The 19676-nt window shown below is 35.4% G+C and overlaps 1 protein-coding gene across 2 annotated transcripts in view; it reads right to left on the reverse strand.

Annotated features, from left to right (window-relative positions):
• The window catches only part of KIFAP3 (kinesin-associated protein 3), a 239440-nt gene that overhangs the window by 61371 nt on the left and 158393 nt on the right, over window positions 1–19676 (reverse strand). For both annotated transcript variants that reach the window (XM_006872636.1, XM_006872635.1), the window contains 2 exons: window positions 14857–14955; window positions 8129–8214 (listed from right to left, as the gene is read on the reverse strand). In XM_006872636.1, the coding sequence (XP_006872698.1) occupies window positions 8129–8214; window positions 14857–14955 (185 nt within the window). The remainder of the gene's footprint in view (window positions 1–8128; window positions 8215–14856; window positions 14956–19676) is intronic.

Below are 19676 nucleotides of genomic sequence, written 5' to 3' on the forward strand. Positions count from 1 at the left end.
TTCTAAAGTGTCACAAAAAACTTACGATTTGATTTCACATGAAATATGTGACCCTTTTTGAAGTCCCATATCATTTTGTTTACTACTTAATCACTGAAACATTATGATTAACCAGCCTATTATCTGAGTCTGTTCACTATCAGGAAAACTCTTTGTCACTGGCTTCTGTCACACCTTGTATCTGATTAACACACTATAGGATAACATAGAGCTACACAGATCTGCTTTGTGTTCTAACTGATGGAAAACAGATTTTCCTTTCTGCTTTAATGTGGCAGCCCCTTAATTGAGACTGTAATATGGTTTATTTAATACAATTCCTCATACTAAATTAAAACAGGTCAAGAATAATTTAGCTGCTCATGAAAGTTAAGGTGCTGTCGAGTTGGTTTCGATTCATAGTGACCCCATGTACAACAGAACGCCACACTGCCAGGTCCTACTCCCCCTCACAACCAGTCCTATGTTTGAGCCCAGAGTCAATACTCACTAAAAGATGCCTTTTATATCTTAGACAATATTTCTTCCAGTGATATTTATCTCTTCTCTGTGATCCTACCAAGTCATGTAATCCTCCATGGTATACAACGTACTACCAATGAATGTCTCCTTCAATTCATCAGTTGAGGGCTTGGACCCAACGACTCTATCTAAACAAATTATTATTAGTGTCACATTTCCTTAAATGTTGTGACAAGTACTTTACTGAAGGAGTATTTTCCTAAGGCTTATAAGGCATCTAGTATTTTTGAGTACTATCTATACTGTCAGTCCTGAATAGAAAATAAGTTTTTGCTTTTGTAAAGACAAAGTACTTTGAGATACCAATGTTCCCATTATCTCTCTCTCTCCACACATATACATACTGGATTTTATTATTATCATCACAGAATATAGTCTTTCTGAGAATACTAGGAGATAAAGATCTACAGATGAAAAGGGCCTTAGGAAAGCATCTACTCCCACCCTAGCATCCTAGGCAGGTTTCCAAAAATCTTAGAAAGTTGGTGACTTAGTCATTACTGATGCTAACTGACGGACCGATTTCACATTCTCCCTTGACAGTCTATTTCTAGTGTTTCATCATACATGCTGTGTCTAATCAAAGTTTCTCTTCCCTTAAATCAAGCCAATTTCCTCTTGTTTTGCTCCTGTAAAATGATTCAAGACAGGCAATTAGCATCCTGAGTCATGATTAGTAATAGAGCCAGGGCTCAGACAACCAAAGACTGTCAGTTCTGTCAGTTAAGTCCCAAGTGGGAACTGAGAAGTTATCTGTTTATTGATGCATTAAAATGGCCTATCCCTCAAATTTCTCCCAGATAAGGAGGCTCAGCTAGCTAGATCTTTTGTCTGAAATCAGCTTACAAATTAAGTCTAAATTCAAATAACTAAGCACAGATTCAGAATATGGGTATAATTTAATGGATGAAGCATGTTCATACTAGAATAGGCACCTTTCAACTTATTACACTGTTACAGCCAATCATTTCAGCCAGACACCCTATTCAGTGTGTCACATTTCAATAAATGTGACATACCCTGACATAACATTTTAAAATACTAATTTCAGTCATTTTCTAGGATAATCTCAAATAGAGACCTAAATAACAGTTGTTGTTGTTAAGTGCCATCGAAAATAATAGTATGACTGTTAAAATAATGCTCTAAATAAATTCCAAACTGTGAGCAGATTATTTTCCCATGCTACTTAAAATAAAATGAACATCTAGATAATGGTACCAAGGAAGAGAAAAGTTGATCCAGATATTTAAGTTAGCTAGGTCTGAATTTTGGTTAGCTAGGTCTGAGTTTTGGTTAGCTAGGTCTGAATTTTGGTTAGCTAGGTCTGAGTTTTGAAAAAATTTGCACTGAGTGCCAATATGTGGTAGATGTGTTCTCTATATATTTTCTCTAATTCTATCACAACTCGCTAATCCTCAGAAGTGTCCTTGTAAACTGAGTTCAATTGTAATCCAGATGCAATACTTTTGCTATTAAATTAAGTTGCTATATCATGGAAAACAAAAAATTGAGTTTAAGACTAGGATCTCTCATACAATGGAAAGAAGAAGAAATGCTTTGATATGAAGCTACTCTCAGTGGCACAGTTCCCTACAATCAAGTTAAGATTGAACCAAGATCTTGAACATTTAAAGAGCATAGTAGCAGAAATCACACTTGTCTGTCACTTTGTCATACTGTGGTAGTTTGCATGTTGCTGTGATGCTGGAAGCTATGCCACTGGTATTTTAAATACCAGCAGGGTCACCCCTGGTGGACAGGTTTCAGCAGAGCTTCCAGACTAAGACAGGCTAGGAAGGAGATGCAGAATACTTCCCCATTTTAGCCACTGAAAACCTTATGAACAGTAGTGGAACACTGTCAGAGATAATGCTGTGACGAAAACATTACGAATAGCAGCAGAATATTGGCAGATATAGTACTGGAAGATGAAACTCTCAGATTGGAAGGCACTCAGAATATGATTGGAGCAAAGTTTTGGGGACCTTAATTTGCTGATGGGGCACAACTCAAAATGAGGTAAAACAGCTGCTGATTATTGATTAATAATCAGAACATGTAATGTATGAAGTATGAAGCTTAGATAATTCAAAATGTAATAAATGAAATAGTACGGGTAAAGATTGATATGATAAGCATTAGTGACCTGAAATGGACTAGTATTGATCATTTTGAATCAGACAATCATGTTGCTCACTATGCTAGGAATGACAAATCCAAGAGGAATGGAGTTGAATTCATTGTCAAAAAGAAAATCTCAAGATATATCTCGAAGTATGATGTCAGTGATAGGATAATATCCACACACCTATAAGGAAGACCAATTAATACCACTATTATTCAAATTTATGCACCAACCACTAAAATCAGTGATGATAAAACTGAAGAATTCTACCAACCGAAATTGACCAAACATACAATTAAGATGAATTGATAATTACTGGCAATTGGAATACAAAGGCTGGAAACAAAGAAGAAGGATCAGTAGTTGGAAAATATGACCTTGGTGATATAAATGATACTGGAGACCACGAGTTACTTCTTAAATAAAAAAACCATTTGTAAACATAAAAAGCAATGAAGCACATTTACCTCAACAGATGAAATGCACAAGAATCAAACTGATTATGTCTGTGGGAAGAGACGGTGGAAAAGCTCCATATTATCAGCCTAAACAAGGACAGGAGCAGATTGTGGAACAGACCATCAATTGCTCATATCCAAGTTCAGGCTGAGGCTGAAGAAAATTAACAACGAGTTCATGAGAGACAAAATATGTCCAGGAACATATCCCTCCTGAATTTAGATGCCATCTCAAGAACAGATCTGATGTATTAGATATTAATTGACAGAGACCAGAATTACTGTGTGATGATATCAAGAACATCATACAGGAAGAAAGCAAAAAGTCATTAAAAAGACAGGAAAGATAGAAAAGACCAAATTGGGTGCCAGAATAGACTCTGAAACTTACTCTCCAGTGTAGACATGCTAAAGTGAATGGAAGAAACCAGTATGTCAACGAGCTGAACAAAAAATTTCAAAGGGAAACTTGAGATGACCAAGTTGAGTATTATTTCTCAAACTGAAAGACCTGAAGAAGAATTCAAGTCTCGAATTGCAATATCGAAGGACTCTATTGGCAAAATAATGCATTAGGCAGAAAGCATAAAAAAAAAAAAAAAAGATGGAAGAAATACACAATCACTGTATCAAAAGTAATTCCTTTTCAAAGAAGTAGCATATGATCAAGAACTGATGGTATTGAAGGAAGAAGTCTAAGACGCACTGAAGGCACTGGTGAAAATCAGGCCTCCAGGAATTGACAGAATACAAATTGAAATGTTTCAATAAATTGATGCAGCTCTGGAGGCGCTCATTTATCTATGCCAAGAAATCTAGAAGACAACTAGCTACCTGGCCAACCAATTAGAAGAGATCCATATTCATGAGAGGTGAACCTAATGGAACGCAGAAATCATAGAACAGTATTATTAATATCACATGTAAGTACAATTTTGCTTAAGATACTTCAAAAATGGTTGCAATAGTACATTCACAGGTAACTGCCAGAAACTCAGGCTGGATTCAGAAGAGAAGTTGGAACTAGGGATATGATTGTTGACATTAGATGGATCTTGATTAAAAGCAGAAATTACTAGAAAGATGTTTACTTGTGCTTTATTAAGTATACAAAGGCTTTTTGACTGTGTGGATCATGATAAGCTATGGATAATATTGAAAAGAATGGATACTCCAGAATACTTAATTGTGCTCATGAAGAATCTGTACATAGACCCAGATCAGTCATTTGAACAGAACAAGAGGATATCAAATGGTTTAAAATCAGGAAAGGTGTGTGTAAGGGTTGTATCCATTAACCATACTTATTCAATCTGTATGCTGAGCAAATTCTTCAAGAAGGTGGATTATATGTAGAAGAATGTGGCATCAGGATTGGATAGACTCATTAATAACCAACCTGTGATATGCTAATGATACAACCTCGCTTTCTGGAAGCAAAAAGGACTTAAAATATTTACTGACTAAGATAAAAGACTACAGCTTTCAGTATGGATTGTACCTCAATCTAAATACAAATATCCTTACCACTGGAGCAATAAGTATCATGACAAAAGGAGGAAAGACTGAAGTTTCCAAAGATTTCTTTTTGCTTGGTTCCACATGGAACCAGTAGTTAAATCAAATTATGTATTACATTGGGCAAATCTGATGCAAAAGACTTCTTTAGAGTGTTAAAGAGCAAAGTGATCAATGTGAGGACTAAGGTGTGCCTGACCCAAGTCATGGTATTTTCAATCATCTCATATGATTGTGAAACTTGGATAATGAATAAGGAAGACCATAGACGAATTGATGCATTTAAATTATGGTACGGGAGAAGAATATTAAAAGTACCATGGACTGCCAGAAGAACATAAAAATCTGTGTTGGATAATGTGCAGACATAATGCTCCTTAGAAGCCTGGATGGCAAACTTCATCTGTCATACTGTGAACATGTTATAAAGAGCGACCACTCCTTGGATGAGGACATCATACTTGGTAAAGTGGAGGGCCAGTGGAAAAAAGGTAGGCCTCTAAGTGATGATTTGACAGTGGGAGCAGCAATGTGCTGAAAGGCCACAATTGTGAGGATGGCTCAGGATCCAGCAGTGTTTTTTTCTGTTGTGAATAGAATCTTTATGAGTAGGGACAGACTCATTGGCACCTAACTACACAATAAATAGCAGAAAGATAAAGAAACATCCTTACTGTAGAATGTGGCATGTTCCCATAGCCCTGTGCCCTCTAGTAGTTGGATTAGACTACTTCTCTTCATATAGTAAGAGTCCTCCTTAAACTTAGCTATAAACCTGATCCAGTTCAGTATCAAAACATGACTCCCAAATCACATGAATCAAACACATGCCTGTATCTTTAAACTGTATTAGTCCAATAAGTCTAGCTTTTCTAAATACTCTTTTCAGCCTAAACTTTTCCTAAGTGTGAAATGGAACAATTCTTAGTATTTGGCATTATTGCCAGATACTTAACTCTCTAAATCCAGCATAGAAAGTCATAGGGTGATCAAGCCCCGCAAAAGCCAAACACACTGCCATGGAGTTGATTCTGACTCATACTGACACCACAGGATACAGTAGAACTGCTCAACAGGGTTCTAAGACTGTAAGTCTTTATGGAAGAAGATTGCCATATCTTTCTCTCAAAGAGCAGCTGGTGGACTTGAACCACTGATCTTTTGGTTGGCAGCTGAGCACTTTAACAACTGAGTCACCAAGGCTCCCATATAGAGTTAAATACATAAATAAACTAAATGCTCTCAAGTCAATTCCAACTCATAGTCACTCTATGTCGGATGTTTGAAAATGTAAATTTTCACAGGCGCAGACAGCCTTATTTTTTCTCTCCTGGAATTGCTGGTGGATTTGAACTGCTAATACTTATCTCATAGCACCACTTTTGTTGTTGCTAAGTGCTGTTGAGTCGATTCCAACCCATAGCGACCCTGAATAGGGTTTCCAAGGAGCAGTTGGTGAGCTTGGACTATCGACCTTGTAGTTCAAACTGCTTTGCAGTCTGATGTATTAGTCCACAGTGCCACACCAGGACTCCACAGCATCACTAGAGAACCTTATGATAAGGAGACTAGATGAATTCAATTCCTCAGATTACTCATCTATACCTTTATAAATAAACTCAAGTGATCAGACAGTATTTTAGGGAGCCATCTCATCCATCAGTTTTACTTTGCTGATTCTTCTCCTTTGAAGTCTTCATATCAACAAAGCTCTTTATGATCATAATAATTTAATACAGATTTCTTTGTGATTTTGCATTTTATCTCTAGCCAGGATTCTTAAATTCCTTCATGAATGGTAAGTTTAGGAAAGCAAAATGAAGACTGAAAATTTTCATTAGATTTTTTTAAACGAAGGGTAAGTTGATTTTAGTGAGAGCCATTTCAGTGCAACAATGGAGGAAGAATCCAGAATTGGCTTAGGTTGATAGGAGGATGGGGAGAAGTGAGAGGAAATGAAGAAAATAAAATACAGCTTTAGAGAGGAGAGAAGTAAGGCAGTATATGGAAAAGAAAAGCAGATACAAGGTTTGGGTGGCTCCAGTTTATGATGATAGACTTGAGCCCAGATTTTAGAAATAATTGGGAATAAAAATATTGTTATAATTCATATGAAACACTTTTATTACAAGGTTGAGTTGATGCTTGGAACTGTCACTAATTTAGAGTACAATCTAAACCAAACAAAACTATACTGCCTGGTTTCATACCTAATATGTCAAATTAAACATATCTTCTATCTATCTTTTCTCAAAAGAATGTAATTTAAAAGTATTCTGAAAGCAAATTAAAACAGAATGATAGCTCTTTCATTTTCTTAGTGCCTATGATGACACAATAACATAAAGTAAGGGTTTTCTTACATATTACATGCTTATAAGCAATAATGATATTAATGATATATTAGAAATAATACATGAGCTATGAAATTATTCTCTGGGAGTAATAAATAGCTCATGTTCACAAATCCTATGACCAGTGGTCTACATGTAGACCTATCTTGGAAAGGAAAGTATTAAAAATGTAATTATACTCTGTAAGTTCTAAACCAGTAATAAGATACTCAGTCAATTCCGAAAGTAAATAATATGAAATAAGACAAATATTAGACATACAATATGAGAAACTGATTAGAAAACTAGAGCAGGTCCTGATGATCATCATCTGGTTTCATAATGAAGTCACTAACAGAAATATCTCAGAGGATTTCCAATGATGATAATTAATTCTTTAAAATGTTATACTTAGTTTAAAAGCTTAAGATAAACTTTAAAAATTGTTGAATAAGCTATACTCAGGAAACTTTTTTACAGGGTAAGCTAAACTAAAAAGTATAAAGCCAGTGAAAAGAAAGAGGAATGCAGATTGTTCCAATTTATGGCATAGTGAAAAAGATACTCAAAACAGACTGGTATCTGGTACATCCCTGGCACAAGGCTGAAACTAGACAGTATAGTTTTGGGAGAGGAGTTTTCAGCCTCAGCCTCAGATCATCCCCTCAGCCATAATCCTTTAAAACCTCTAATGTTATAAATAACATTAAGATTTGTATATGTTCCATCATGCCAAAACAAGTTATAAAACAAGTCTATTTATATAAGAAAAATGACCAAATAACTAGAAAAAATAGTTAATCCAAACGTGATTTATTTTAACAAAATTAATGTTCAACTGTAAAGTTGTCTTGGAAGAAATTATCATCTAATTCTGTTTCTACAAAACACTTTTTGTGAAAAGCAAATGATTCTAAAATAACATGCAGGTAACAGACCTAGAACTTTGAATACATATAAAAACCTCTTTAAAAAAGGAACCTATAACTAAAAAGTGAAAGTCATAGGTTTTAATGTTTTAAAATTTAATTTAGCATATCGTATGTCCTAAACTTTATCAAAATACACACATGTATTTACAATGAATAGCTCAAAACAGGTTTAAAATCAATATCTCTTCCCTCCTTATATAAAACCTATTATTTATATGTAAAAGAATAATTACTTACCGCTATAATATCTAATGTATTATCACAGACTTTCCGGATTTCATTGTTTTTATCATGCATCAGATCTATGAGATATGCTGGGGCCTCTGAATAAAGATCGTTAAAGAAACAAACTACTTTTGAGAAGGAAATTATTCAGTCATATTAGAAAAGCATCCATTTCTCTAAATTCAAGTACTAAATTGAAATTTCTAACATCAAGTTTAAAAATAAACCTATTAATACAGAATAACAAGAAACATGTAATTTTTCATTTGTTAAACAAAATGGATAATAAGGCATAAGAAAAAGAAAACCTTGATAAAAGTGAGTAAGGAAAGCAACTAGGAGATCTCAGAAGGTATAAGAGACCACACTTCTGAAAACATGAAAATTATGAAATTAACTGATGAGGGAGCTCTAGAACTGTGTAGCTATAAAAATTTTTTGATCCATCTTGTCCTCCTAATTTCACATAAAAATGAATACCAACAACAGAACCACAGTTAAATACCACATAAAATTATTATCAGCGAGAGCATGGAAAAATGTCATTGTCAAATAAAAGATAAGACCTTAAACCTAACATTTTTAAGAGAGAAAAAAATTATAAGAAAATGTTAGGATATATATGAACAAATTAAACGGGAATTAGAAAAACCTAGAAAAATAAAATCCAAGGAAGAATAAAAAATAAAAGTAAAAACAATTTCAGATACATAAAAATGAAAGTGAAGGTAGCACTACAGCAAATAAGCACAATAAATAAAACCTTAAGAGAAATTGAAGGCAAAAGGGTAAGCAATTTTAATTTAAAAATTAATGAAAAGAGATATGAAATTACAGATTTTAAAGGCAGGCAAAGGTGATCCAACAAAATAGAAATCCCAAAGAAGCAATAAAAAAAAATATTAAAAGCTAAAATTCACAAAAATTTCCTGAAATAAAAAACACATACACAAACCTTAAAACTACACACCAAAAGAGTACATTTACAAATCTGAAAAAAAATCAACCCAAGAAAACCAAGAAAATTTCTAATAAAACTACTTTACTAAAGAAAAAGAAAAAATCCTGTGATCATCTTGGCAAAAAGAGCAGCTAACTTACAAAGGAAAGAAAATGAAAATGTCATCACTTTATGAGAAAAGACAACGATAGGAATGACTACAGACTTCTCAGTGACAGCAATGTAGGGCAGAAGACAGTGGAAAATGTCCCAAACCTGATGAGGAAAATAGCCATCAGCCTAGAATTTTACATTTTGCTAAATTTTATTAAAGAGGGAAAACTATTTTCAGAAAGATACTATAGTCACTAAATAAGAACAAAAACGCACTTAAATATCAATGAAAACCAACTAAGAGGAATTGTTGTCAGATACTGCTGAGTTGGTTATGACTCATAGTGACTTAATGCACAACAGAACGAAACACCGCTCCCTCCTGCGCCATCCTCACAATTGTTGTTAAGATCGAGCCCACTGCTGCTGCCACTGTGTCAATCCACTTTACCAAGTAAGATTTCCTTTTCCAGGGACTGGTCCCTCCAGATAATACGTCTGAGGTATGAGAGATGAAGTCTTGCCATCCTAGCTTCTAAGGAGCATTCTGGCTGTACTTTTTCCAATACAGATTTGTTTGTTCTTCTGGCAGTCCATGGTACTTTTAATATTCATCTCCTACACCATAACTAAAATGCATCCATTATTCTATGGTCTCCCTTATTCATCATCCACCTTTCACATGCATATGAGGCTACTGGAAATACCATGGCTTGAGTCAGGCATACCTTCGTCCTCAAATTTGCTCCTGAACATTTTAAAGGTCTTCTGCAGCAGATTTGCCTAATGCAACATATCATTTAATTTCTTGACTGTTTCTTCCATTAAGTGTTGATAGTGGATCCAAGCAAATGAAACCTTTGATAATTTCAATCTTTTCCCATTTATCATAATGTTATTTATTGATCTAGTAGTCTGGATTTTTGTGTTCTTTACATTATTTAAACTTATGGTCTTTGATCATGATCACTAAGTATTTTAAATACTCTTCAATTTCAGCAAGCAAGGTTGTATCATAAGCATATCATAGATTGTTAATGGGTCTTCCTCAAATCCTGATCCCATGTTCTTTTTCACCTAACCCAGTTTCTTGGATTATTTGCTCAGCTTATGATTAAAAGAGTAAGGTGAAAAGAGTACAATGTTAGGGCACAACTTTGCTGATTTTATAGTATTCATTGATCCCTTATTCTGTTCTAATCACTGCCTGTTGGTCTACGTGCAGGTTCCTCATAAGCATAATTCAGTGTTCCAGAATATTCATTCTCCACAATGCTGTCCATAGCTTGTCATGATCCACACAGTTGAAAGCTTTTGCATGGTCAATAAAGCACTGATAGTCTCTGCTTTCAGGCAAGATCCATCTGACATAAGCAATGATATCCTAATTCTACATCCTTGTCTGAGTCTGGGTTGAATCTCTGGAAGTTCCCTGTCAATGTACTGCTGCAGGCGTTTTTAATTACCTTTAGCAAAATTTTACTTGCATGTGATATTAATGATAGTGTCCAATGATTTCCGCATTCAGTTGAATCATCTCTCTTTGGAATGGGCACAAATATGGATCTCTTCAGCCAGGTAGCTGTCTTTCTAATTTCTTGACATAGATGAGTATCTCTAGTACTGCATTAGTTTGATGGAAAATTTCTATTTGTATTCCATTAATTCCCAGAACCTTGCTCTTTGCCAGTGCCTTCAGTGCACCTCAGACTACTTCCTTCAGTAGCACATTCATCATCAAAAAGAATGTTTCAAGATCTACCTCGAAATATAATGTGGTCTAAGATAGGATATAGCCATATGCCTACACAGAAGACCAGTTAATCTAACTATTATTCAAATTTGCACACCAACCACTAAAGTCAGTGAGGATGGAATTGAAGAATTCTACCAACGTCTTCAAACTCCTGGTGTGGTGCTGTAGGATCAGCACTGGACTGCAAACCTCAAGGTCAGAAGTTCAAACCCACCAGCTGCTTCTTGGAAACTCAATGCAGGGTTGCTATGAGTCAGAACCAACTCGATGGCACATGAGTCAAAACCAACTTGACGGCACTTAGCAACAATCACCACCAACTTCTTCATTCTGAAATTGTTCAACTATGCAATTAAGATATATTGATAACTACTGGTGATTGTAATGCAAAAGTTGGAAACAAAGAGGAAGGATCAGTAGTTGGAAAACATGGCATTGACCATAGAAGCAATACTGGAGATTGCAGGATAGAAATTTGCAATGACAAAGACCAATTACTTTGTCATTGCAAATTAAAGTACTACACGTATATTTCTAAAAGACATACTGGTACTTGGTAAATAATTTAAACATTTCATTCTTTTTTTTTTAGTTCTTACAAAAAATCCTGTAAGAAAATAAGTGTTATCTAGGAAAGTTTACCTAGGAAAACGATAATTTTAGTGTTTCCCATGTGTTTCTTAGAGTGATTTTTGTAGTGATATGTTTTAAATAGTCTACATATAAAATATTCTTTAAAAACTTTTAACATAGGAAAGCACATTAAAGGTTACAAGAAGATCTTGTATGCAAAAATACAATTAACTTAACTCAATGTTTCTGAAACTCACTTGATACAAAACTCATTTTTCATTAAGAAACAATTGGTAGTCAAGAAATACGTTCCATGGAGAAAAGTTAATTTATTCCAATGATGTTAACATTAAAAAAATTGTACTTGAAATTTTTCTTCCTGGAATAGTCAGCTTATAAATCACATTTTAAAAAGTACTTCTTACAACATTCTAATAAAATCAGATCTCTATAAAATACTATTAAGGAAAGAATAGTTGTATTTTGACAGCCTATATTTGGCACTGCAGGTTAATGTGCTGGACTGCAAAGTCGGTTTCAACCACAAGATCAGTGGTTCAAGCTCACCAGTTGCTCCTCAGAAACACTGTACAGGGTGGCTGTGGATCAGAATCAAGTTGATGGCACTTAACAACAACAACAACATTTCAAAATGAACATCTTTCTAATTAAACATGTGATTCATTAGAATTGACTCTTATGGACATTACATTGATTCAGAATTAAATTTGATCCCCCAAAGCAAGATTGTTTCCTCCAAAGATGTCACTTGAAGATTATACATATTACTGGCCTTGAATGTACCACCAAAGGAGTTTCAAACTGTTTTGAGCAATGGCAGCAACATTATGAAAAAAGGAACGTAATCTCCTAAAAGTCTCATAAGATATTATTTTTGAAAAGGGTAGGTATTAACTATTTAGATACCTCAATATATTTATAAAACAAGTACACATAGGAACCATATTCCAGGTACTGTGTGATGTTTTGAGTACAGAGAAAGATGACTAATACAAAGTTAATCCTTGTCCTTGATACACTCAAAACCTTTTGGAAGAGACAGGCATATAAAAAGAGAGATTTTAAGTACTTACTAGAGGTAAAAAAGGAGTCCTGGTGTGGTGCTGCAGGATAAGCACTGGATTGCTAATTGAAAGGCTGGAGGTTCAAAACCACTAGCTGCTTCCTGGAAACCCTATACTACAGAGTTGCTATGAGTTGGAACTGATTCAATGGCACTTAACAATAAAAGAGTTTTAAAACAGCATTGAGCTCTAGGGGAGCAAGGATTCACAAGGCTTACCTGAGAAAATGGCATAACTAAAGTGATTTGGGCTAATGAATGGGGACTAGTCAGATAAAAAAAGGCGGAGATAAGCATTTGAGATTGACAAGGCAGAGTTATGACAAATAACTATGGAAAATTTAACGTGTTAAGAGAAAACTGAATTTTGTGAGGTGAAAGGAGAACTTATCACTTTGAAAAGTTTAAAAGTGAAGGTCAGGGTATGAAGAACTATGCATGCTAAGTGAAAGAATTTAGACTTTTAATATGAGTTATAAAGGATTTTACACAGCAGAGGTCAAAGGTAATCCCCCTTAGCCCTTTTTCACATAAACAAATAAAACACCACAATTAAGAAGCAAATAAATAAATAAATATTAATCTTAGATACTATTTCCATACTTTTTGTTAAATGCCATTGCGTTGGTTCCAACTCACGGCAACCCTGCATAGGGTTTTCAAGGAGAGGCTGATGAGTTTGAACTGCTGGTTTGTGTTTTATCCCACAGTGCCACACCAGGACTCTATACTTGCCATGTTATCCCCAGGCTTATTAATTTATATATCTGATACGTGCCCGGTGCACAGATATTTATGATATCAATCACACTGGAGTATAATTTTATCTTTCATATCAATCTCTCATGATTAAACTATAAAGTTCCTGAGGATGGGTACTGTGTTTCTTATACATCCTAGCACTTAAACAATATCTGTTAGATGGTCAGTCCTTGATAAATTTTTGTACAATTAATTAATTACTAATTATTGACAGTAAAAGAGAGAACAGACACAAAAATTCTCAGCTTATAAGACTGTCTGACTGGTATTTTTATTATCCACTATGATACAGGATGTGGTACTGTTTTTTTCTTTGTTTTGTTTTTTGCAGGTGAATTGTCAGTTGCCACAGCATCTATTCTAACTCCTGGTGACATGAGTAGAACTGCTCTATAGGGTTTTCAAGGCTGTGGCCTTTTGAAAGCTGGTCACCAAGCCTGTCTTCTGGGTGGGTTTGAATCACCAAATTATTTGCTAGTAGCAGAGCACTGAGACCTTTGTACTAGCCAAGGACTTGTAGGGGAGTTAGGTGATGCTATGGAGTTCCGTTTTGGATGCAATGATAAACTACCATTTAATGAGTATTCATATGTGCTAGCAGGTTCTTTAAACCCATTTATACTTACCCTAAAGGGTCATGCTTACATTAATCTTATTCTAATAGGTTCTTTAAACCAGTTAATACTTACCCATAGGGTCACTATGAGTTGGAAGCAACTCGATGGTACCCAACAACAACAATAGGTTCAGTCTTTTATTTTAATATTATCATCATTTTACAGATGCAAAACCATGTGCTCAGGAGTTTTAATCAACTTATCCAAGGCCCTGCTATTAAGTAGCAAAAGGTAATTTTTCTAAGGGTTATTTTATTATAATGCTTTTTAGGCTATACCATGCTATGCTACTTAAGGTAGGTGGAAGTTAACAATAAACGACTGGAGTTCAAGAAAGAGATTTTGAAGATATCAAATACTTAGCATATAGATGGTACTGAAGTCATGCTAATAGATAAGCGTTTCCATAAAGAGTAAGAAGGTAAGAAAAAAAGAGGAGTGAAGGTAATCTTGTCAAGTGCTGTAGTAGAATCTGTTCCAATTCATAGCAATCCTGTATAGGGTTTCCGAGGAGTGGCTGGTGAGTTTGAACTACCAACCTTGCAGTTTAAACAGAACTCGTGGTCAGGAGCATTATCTTGCAATGTCATACCAGGACTCCAAGGATAGTCTTAGGTACCTCTTTATATGTTAGTGGAGAAAAAACTACTAATATGTTTGCTAAGTTTTTCAGGAATCACAGCCTAACAACTTAATAAATTGTTGGCATTCTATTCTACCACTATGTTGATTTAGGGTTAACAATTTCCATGGAAAATAGCTTGAATTCTAAATTTATTTCAAAGTTTGATGCTGGTTACATTTTTTGAACACATGCAAGAGGAACAAAACAAAAGATGATTCTTTCCTGAATACGTGAAATGTCATTATCTATCGTAAACACTAAAAGGATACGTGTTTCCTTGATGATGACGTCTCTTGTGGCTTGGTGGAATACCATCTGATAGAAGACATAAATTATCTGACATACAAACTCATCATCTTCTTGTTGAGCTGAAATGCAAACAAAATCCTCAAATAAGAGAATATTATGTTTTCATCTAACATTAACAAACTGTAAAAGGAATAAGATTGTGAGAAGACGCAAAGTGACAAGGAGATACATAAAGGACAATTAGTTAAAATTATATATAATACAAAAATGACATATCATCCGGATGTTTCTTCTAAATTACGTGATGATTGTTCTTGCTGTTGTTAAGTGCTGTCCAGTTGGTTCAGGCTACAGCGACCCTGTGTACGGTTTCCAAGGAGTGGCTGCTGAGTTTGAACCGCTGGCCCTGTAGTTCAAACCTACCTTGCGGTCTGGTCCACTGCTTTATCACACAGTACCACACCAAGATTATAAAGTGAGGAAATTTCAAAATAATATATTTTCAAAAGGTTTAAGAACTTCAGTTGTAGTTTAAATAGGTTAAAATACTTTGAAATGCAAAGATAAAAAATGTATCTGATAAAAAGAAACGACATCATTTCTGAAGTTAAACTAGACTGCTTGACATAGCTTATCTCAAAAGAGCAGGCTTTACCTAGAGGGACTGAGAGACAAGATTGGTTTAAGTGAACAGTAAAAGTGTGCCTTTATCATTTTCATTACACGTATATAGTCACCAAATTTCATTGTTTTGAGTCAATTCTGACTCATAGTGACCTCTTATATTACAGAGTTGGTTCTGACTCACAGCAACCCTTCATAGGGTTTCTGAGGAGCAGCTGGTGGTGTGAACTGTTAACTTTGTGGTCTGCAGTCCTGTGCTGATCCTATAGAGCCACACCAGGAGTCTACAGGTCATCTTTATTGAAGCAGGTCGCCAAGCCTTTCTTCTGTAATGTCACTGTGTGGGTTTGAACCACCAACCTTCAGGTTAGTAGATGTGTGCAAACCATTTGCACAACCAGGGATCTTAATTTTACTACCAGGTATGAAGAAACTAATTAACTTCTGTGTTCCCAATGTGGGGGTGAGGTGTGTGTGGGGAGTCCATTATAAGAATTCAAATAATTCTAATGTATGAAGTAAATCTGGTTCTTATTTTGTCTTTATAATACTGATTTCATGTGAGAAAAACAGTTCTCAAAAAATATCATGTCTTCCGAATTAAGTTTTTGGTAGGAACTGGATGATTACAAAGAAACATTTTGTTTTGTTGAATAATGTTAATATAATTACATTTTAATTACTAGTATGAAATAATAAGACATTTTAACTCCAACCTAATTAATTATAATAGTTATATAACCACACAGGCTAATTAATACATTTGAATACCATATGAAGAATCATTGGTAAGAATAGCTGCTGTCCACTGATTAATATGCTATGACGAATGCACAAATCTAATTTTTACTTACAGAAACCTAATGTTTAGGTAGTAATAGAATTTGATTTAGTAATAGTGGATAGTTTGTTATCAATTCATGACAACAGTCTGATGATATCTGTTGTATGAGAGTACATCAAAAAGTATTGCTACAAAATAATAGAAACCTTTATTAACAAAAATATCAAAAGGTGAAGTTACTAACATATCCTTCATTGAGGTCTATACACTTTGGAAGGTGGCATTGCCATCTCTCAAACCCTTTCCTGAAGAATTCCATGCTCTTCAATTTACACTACATGAAAGTTTCAAAATGGGCAATTTTGGCTTTCTTGAGGGACTCAAATCATATTCCTTTGAAATACTCTTTGGAGTTTGAGAATAAAAAAAAGGAGTCTGAAGGGGCAAGATCAAGATTGTAATGTAGATGCAGTAAGGTTTCCCAATGAAATTCTCATAAGACAGCCCTTGCTACCCTTGAAGAAATGAGCAGGTGCACTGTCATGATGGGAAACATTTTTCTCGGAGCAATTTTCCTAGTCTTTTTCTCACCAATGCAGTGTTCAGTTTTCTTAAAATTTCTTCATGATAAGATCTCACGATTGCCTGTGTCCTTTAATAAGACTTTCAAGATTACTCCTTTGGAATCACCAAAACCAGCAGACAAAACCTTGTGAGCTGACCTCTCTGCCTTGAAAGTCACTGGCTCAGCAGATCTCCCTGAAAGTCACTGTTTTGATTCAAATTTTTTTTTTTTTGGAAGGCACTCTATGAATAAGACAAGTATAATACCGAGAGAAATTGTCTGCAGTCATCCACTGATCAAAGAGACAAGTTTCAACAAGGTTTATTTGGGATAAATCCATACATTATCTGGGATAAAGCTAAGAACCCCAGGAACAATATTTTTGACTTACACTTGTAAACACACTTACATGCTAACAGAGTATACAACTAGTTCTGTGGAATAAATTGTGGGCCCCTTAAAGTCCAATTTGTCTTAAATGATCTCCCCATCATTAACTTGCCAAAGTACACCTTTCTCAGATGACTTAGGCTGAAATTCTCACTATTAATTACTCTTTTAGTATATAGTGTTCCCTCTCTCAAGCTCAAGGATTATAATGTTTAAATCTAAGTATTTTTTAATAAAGGGCATTACACAGGCTTTGTGATAACTTCATGTGGAGACTATCAAAACATAGTAAAATACTATGAGTTGGCTCCGCCAGTTCTCCATATCTGAATCTCAGTTTGAGCAATCATATAGGATGTGAGAAAATTCCAAACACAGGGAATTTGCTTCAACTTTCTCTGGTTTTATATAACTGTCCCAGAAAATCTTTACTCTCACTCTGTCAACTAAATTACTTCACTTTCACTCCCCACTTACATCGTCTCTCTCTCTCAATTATTTCTACTCTAAAAACTCTCATCTGTACAGTTCCTGTGAGACGGGTATACACAGACACTAAAATTTAGTAAAGAACTAGTCTAAATATGGAGTCCTGGTGTGGTAATACAGGATAAGCACTGGACTGCAAGGCTGGTTCGAACTGCAATGTTAATGGTTTAAATCTACCAGCCGCTTCTCAGAAACCCTATCCTGGGTTGCTGTAAGTCAGAACCAACCCAATGGCACTACCCAACAACAGCTAGTCTAGAGATGTGGGTATTATCTTCAGGTGAAATACATTATATTAAAGAACTTGAAAGTGAAAAAAACAAAACAAAGAAACAAGCAAAAGACTTAAAAAGGTATTTCACTTCACTGGCCATAATTATTGGTTGCTGTTGTGTGTTATAGAGACGAATCCAATTGATAGAAACTCTATATGACAGAGTAGAACTATCCCATAGGGTACCCGGCTACAATCTTTAGCATAGCAAATCACCAGGTCTTTTCTCCTGTGGAGCTTCTGGTGGGATCTACCTGCTGACATTCTGGTTAATAACTGAGAGTTTAACCATGGTGCCACCAGGGCTCATTGGTCATTAGTCGTTGTTGTTGTTCAGTGCCACAGAGTTGGTTCCAACCCATAACAACCTTGTTTAGGGTTTCCAAGGAGTGGCTGGTGAGTCTAAACTGCCAACCTTTCAGTACAAACTGACCTTGCAGTCGAACGCTTATTCTACAGCACCATACCAGGACTCCGGGGGATGCAAATTAAATTTACAATGAGATACCATTTCAAGGTTATAACTAAATGAACTGCTGATGGTAATGTTAGAACTAAAACTCTCTAACATTGTTGGTGGGACTGAAAATTGGTATAACCACTTTGGAAACAGTAAGAAAAAAATTACTAAAGCAGAACATATGCTTATGCTATGACCCAGTAATTCCACTCCTAGGTATCTATCTAACAGAAATGAGTACATATATTCACCAAATAAAAGGTGGAAGAATGCTCATAGTAGTATTACTGAAAATAGCTTTGCCAAACAACAAAATAAAAAACAATCTTAATGTCCATCAATGTTGTTGTAAGTGTTGTGTCATTTCTGACTCACAACAACCTTATGCACAACAGAATGAAACATCGTCCAGATCGTCATCCTCCATACAGTTTTTATGTTTGAGCCAATTATTGCTACCACTGTGGTAATGCATCATATTTTTTGCTGACCCTCCACTTTACCACAAATCATGTCCTTCTCCAGGGACTGGTCCATCCTGACAACATGTTAAAATAACAAGACATGAAGTCTCAATATCCTGGTTATAAGGAGGATTTCTACCACTCGTCTGTCAGTTTGTCATACTGTGGTGGCTTGTGACTTGCTGTGATCCTGAAAGCTATGTCACTGGTATTTTAAATAACAGCATGGTCACCCATGGTGGACAGGTTTCAGATGAGATTCCAGACGAAGACAGACTAGGAAGAAAGAGTGACGAACAACTTCCGAATATTTATTCACTGAAAAACCTTATGAATAGCAGAGAAACACTGTCAGATATAGTGCCGGAAAATGAGCCCCTCAGGTTGGAAGGTACTCAAGATATGACTGGGGAAGAGCTGCCTCCTCAAAGTAGAGCTGACTGTGATGACGCCAAGGGAGTAAAGCCCATGGGAGAAAAGTCCGAGGGACCTTCATTTGCTGATGGGGCACAACTCAAAATGAAGAGAAACAGCTGTAAACATCCATTGAAAATTGGAACATGGAACGTACAAAGTATGAATCAGGGAAAATTGGAAGTTGTAAAAAATGAAATGGAATGCATAAACATTGATATCTTAGGCATTAGTGAGCTGAAATGGGCTGGTATTGGCCATTTTGAACCTGACAACCACAATGACAAATTGAAGAGGAATGGTGTTGCATTCATTGTCAAAAAGAACATATCCAGATCAGTCATGAGGTACAACACTATCTGTGATAGGATAATAT

This window comes from Chrysochloris asiatica, unplaced genomic scaffold (genome assembly GCF_000296735.1).
Source record: "Chrysochloris asiatica unplaced genomic scaffold, ChrAsi1.0 scaffold00207, whole genome shotgun sequence".
NCBI lineage: Eukaryota > Metazoa > Chordata > Mammalia > Afrosoricida > Chrysochloridae > Chrysochloris > Chrysochloris asiatica.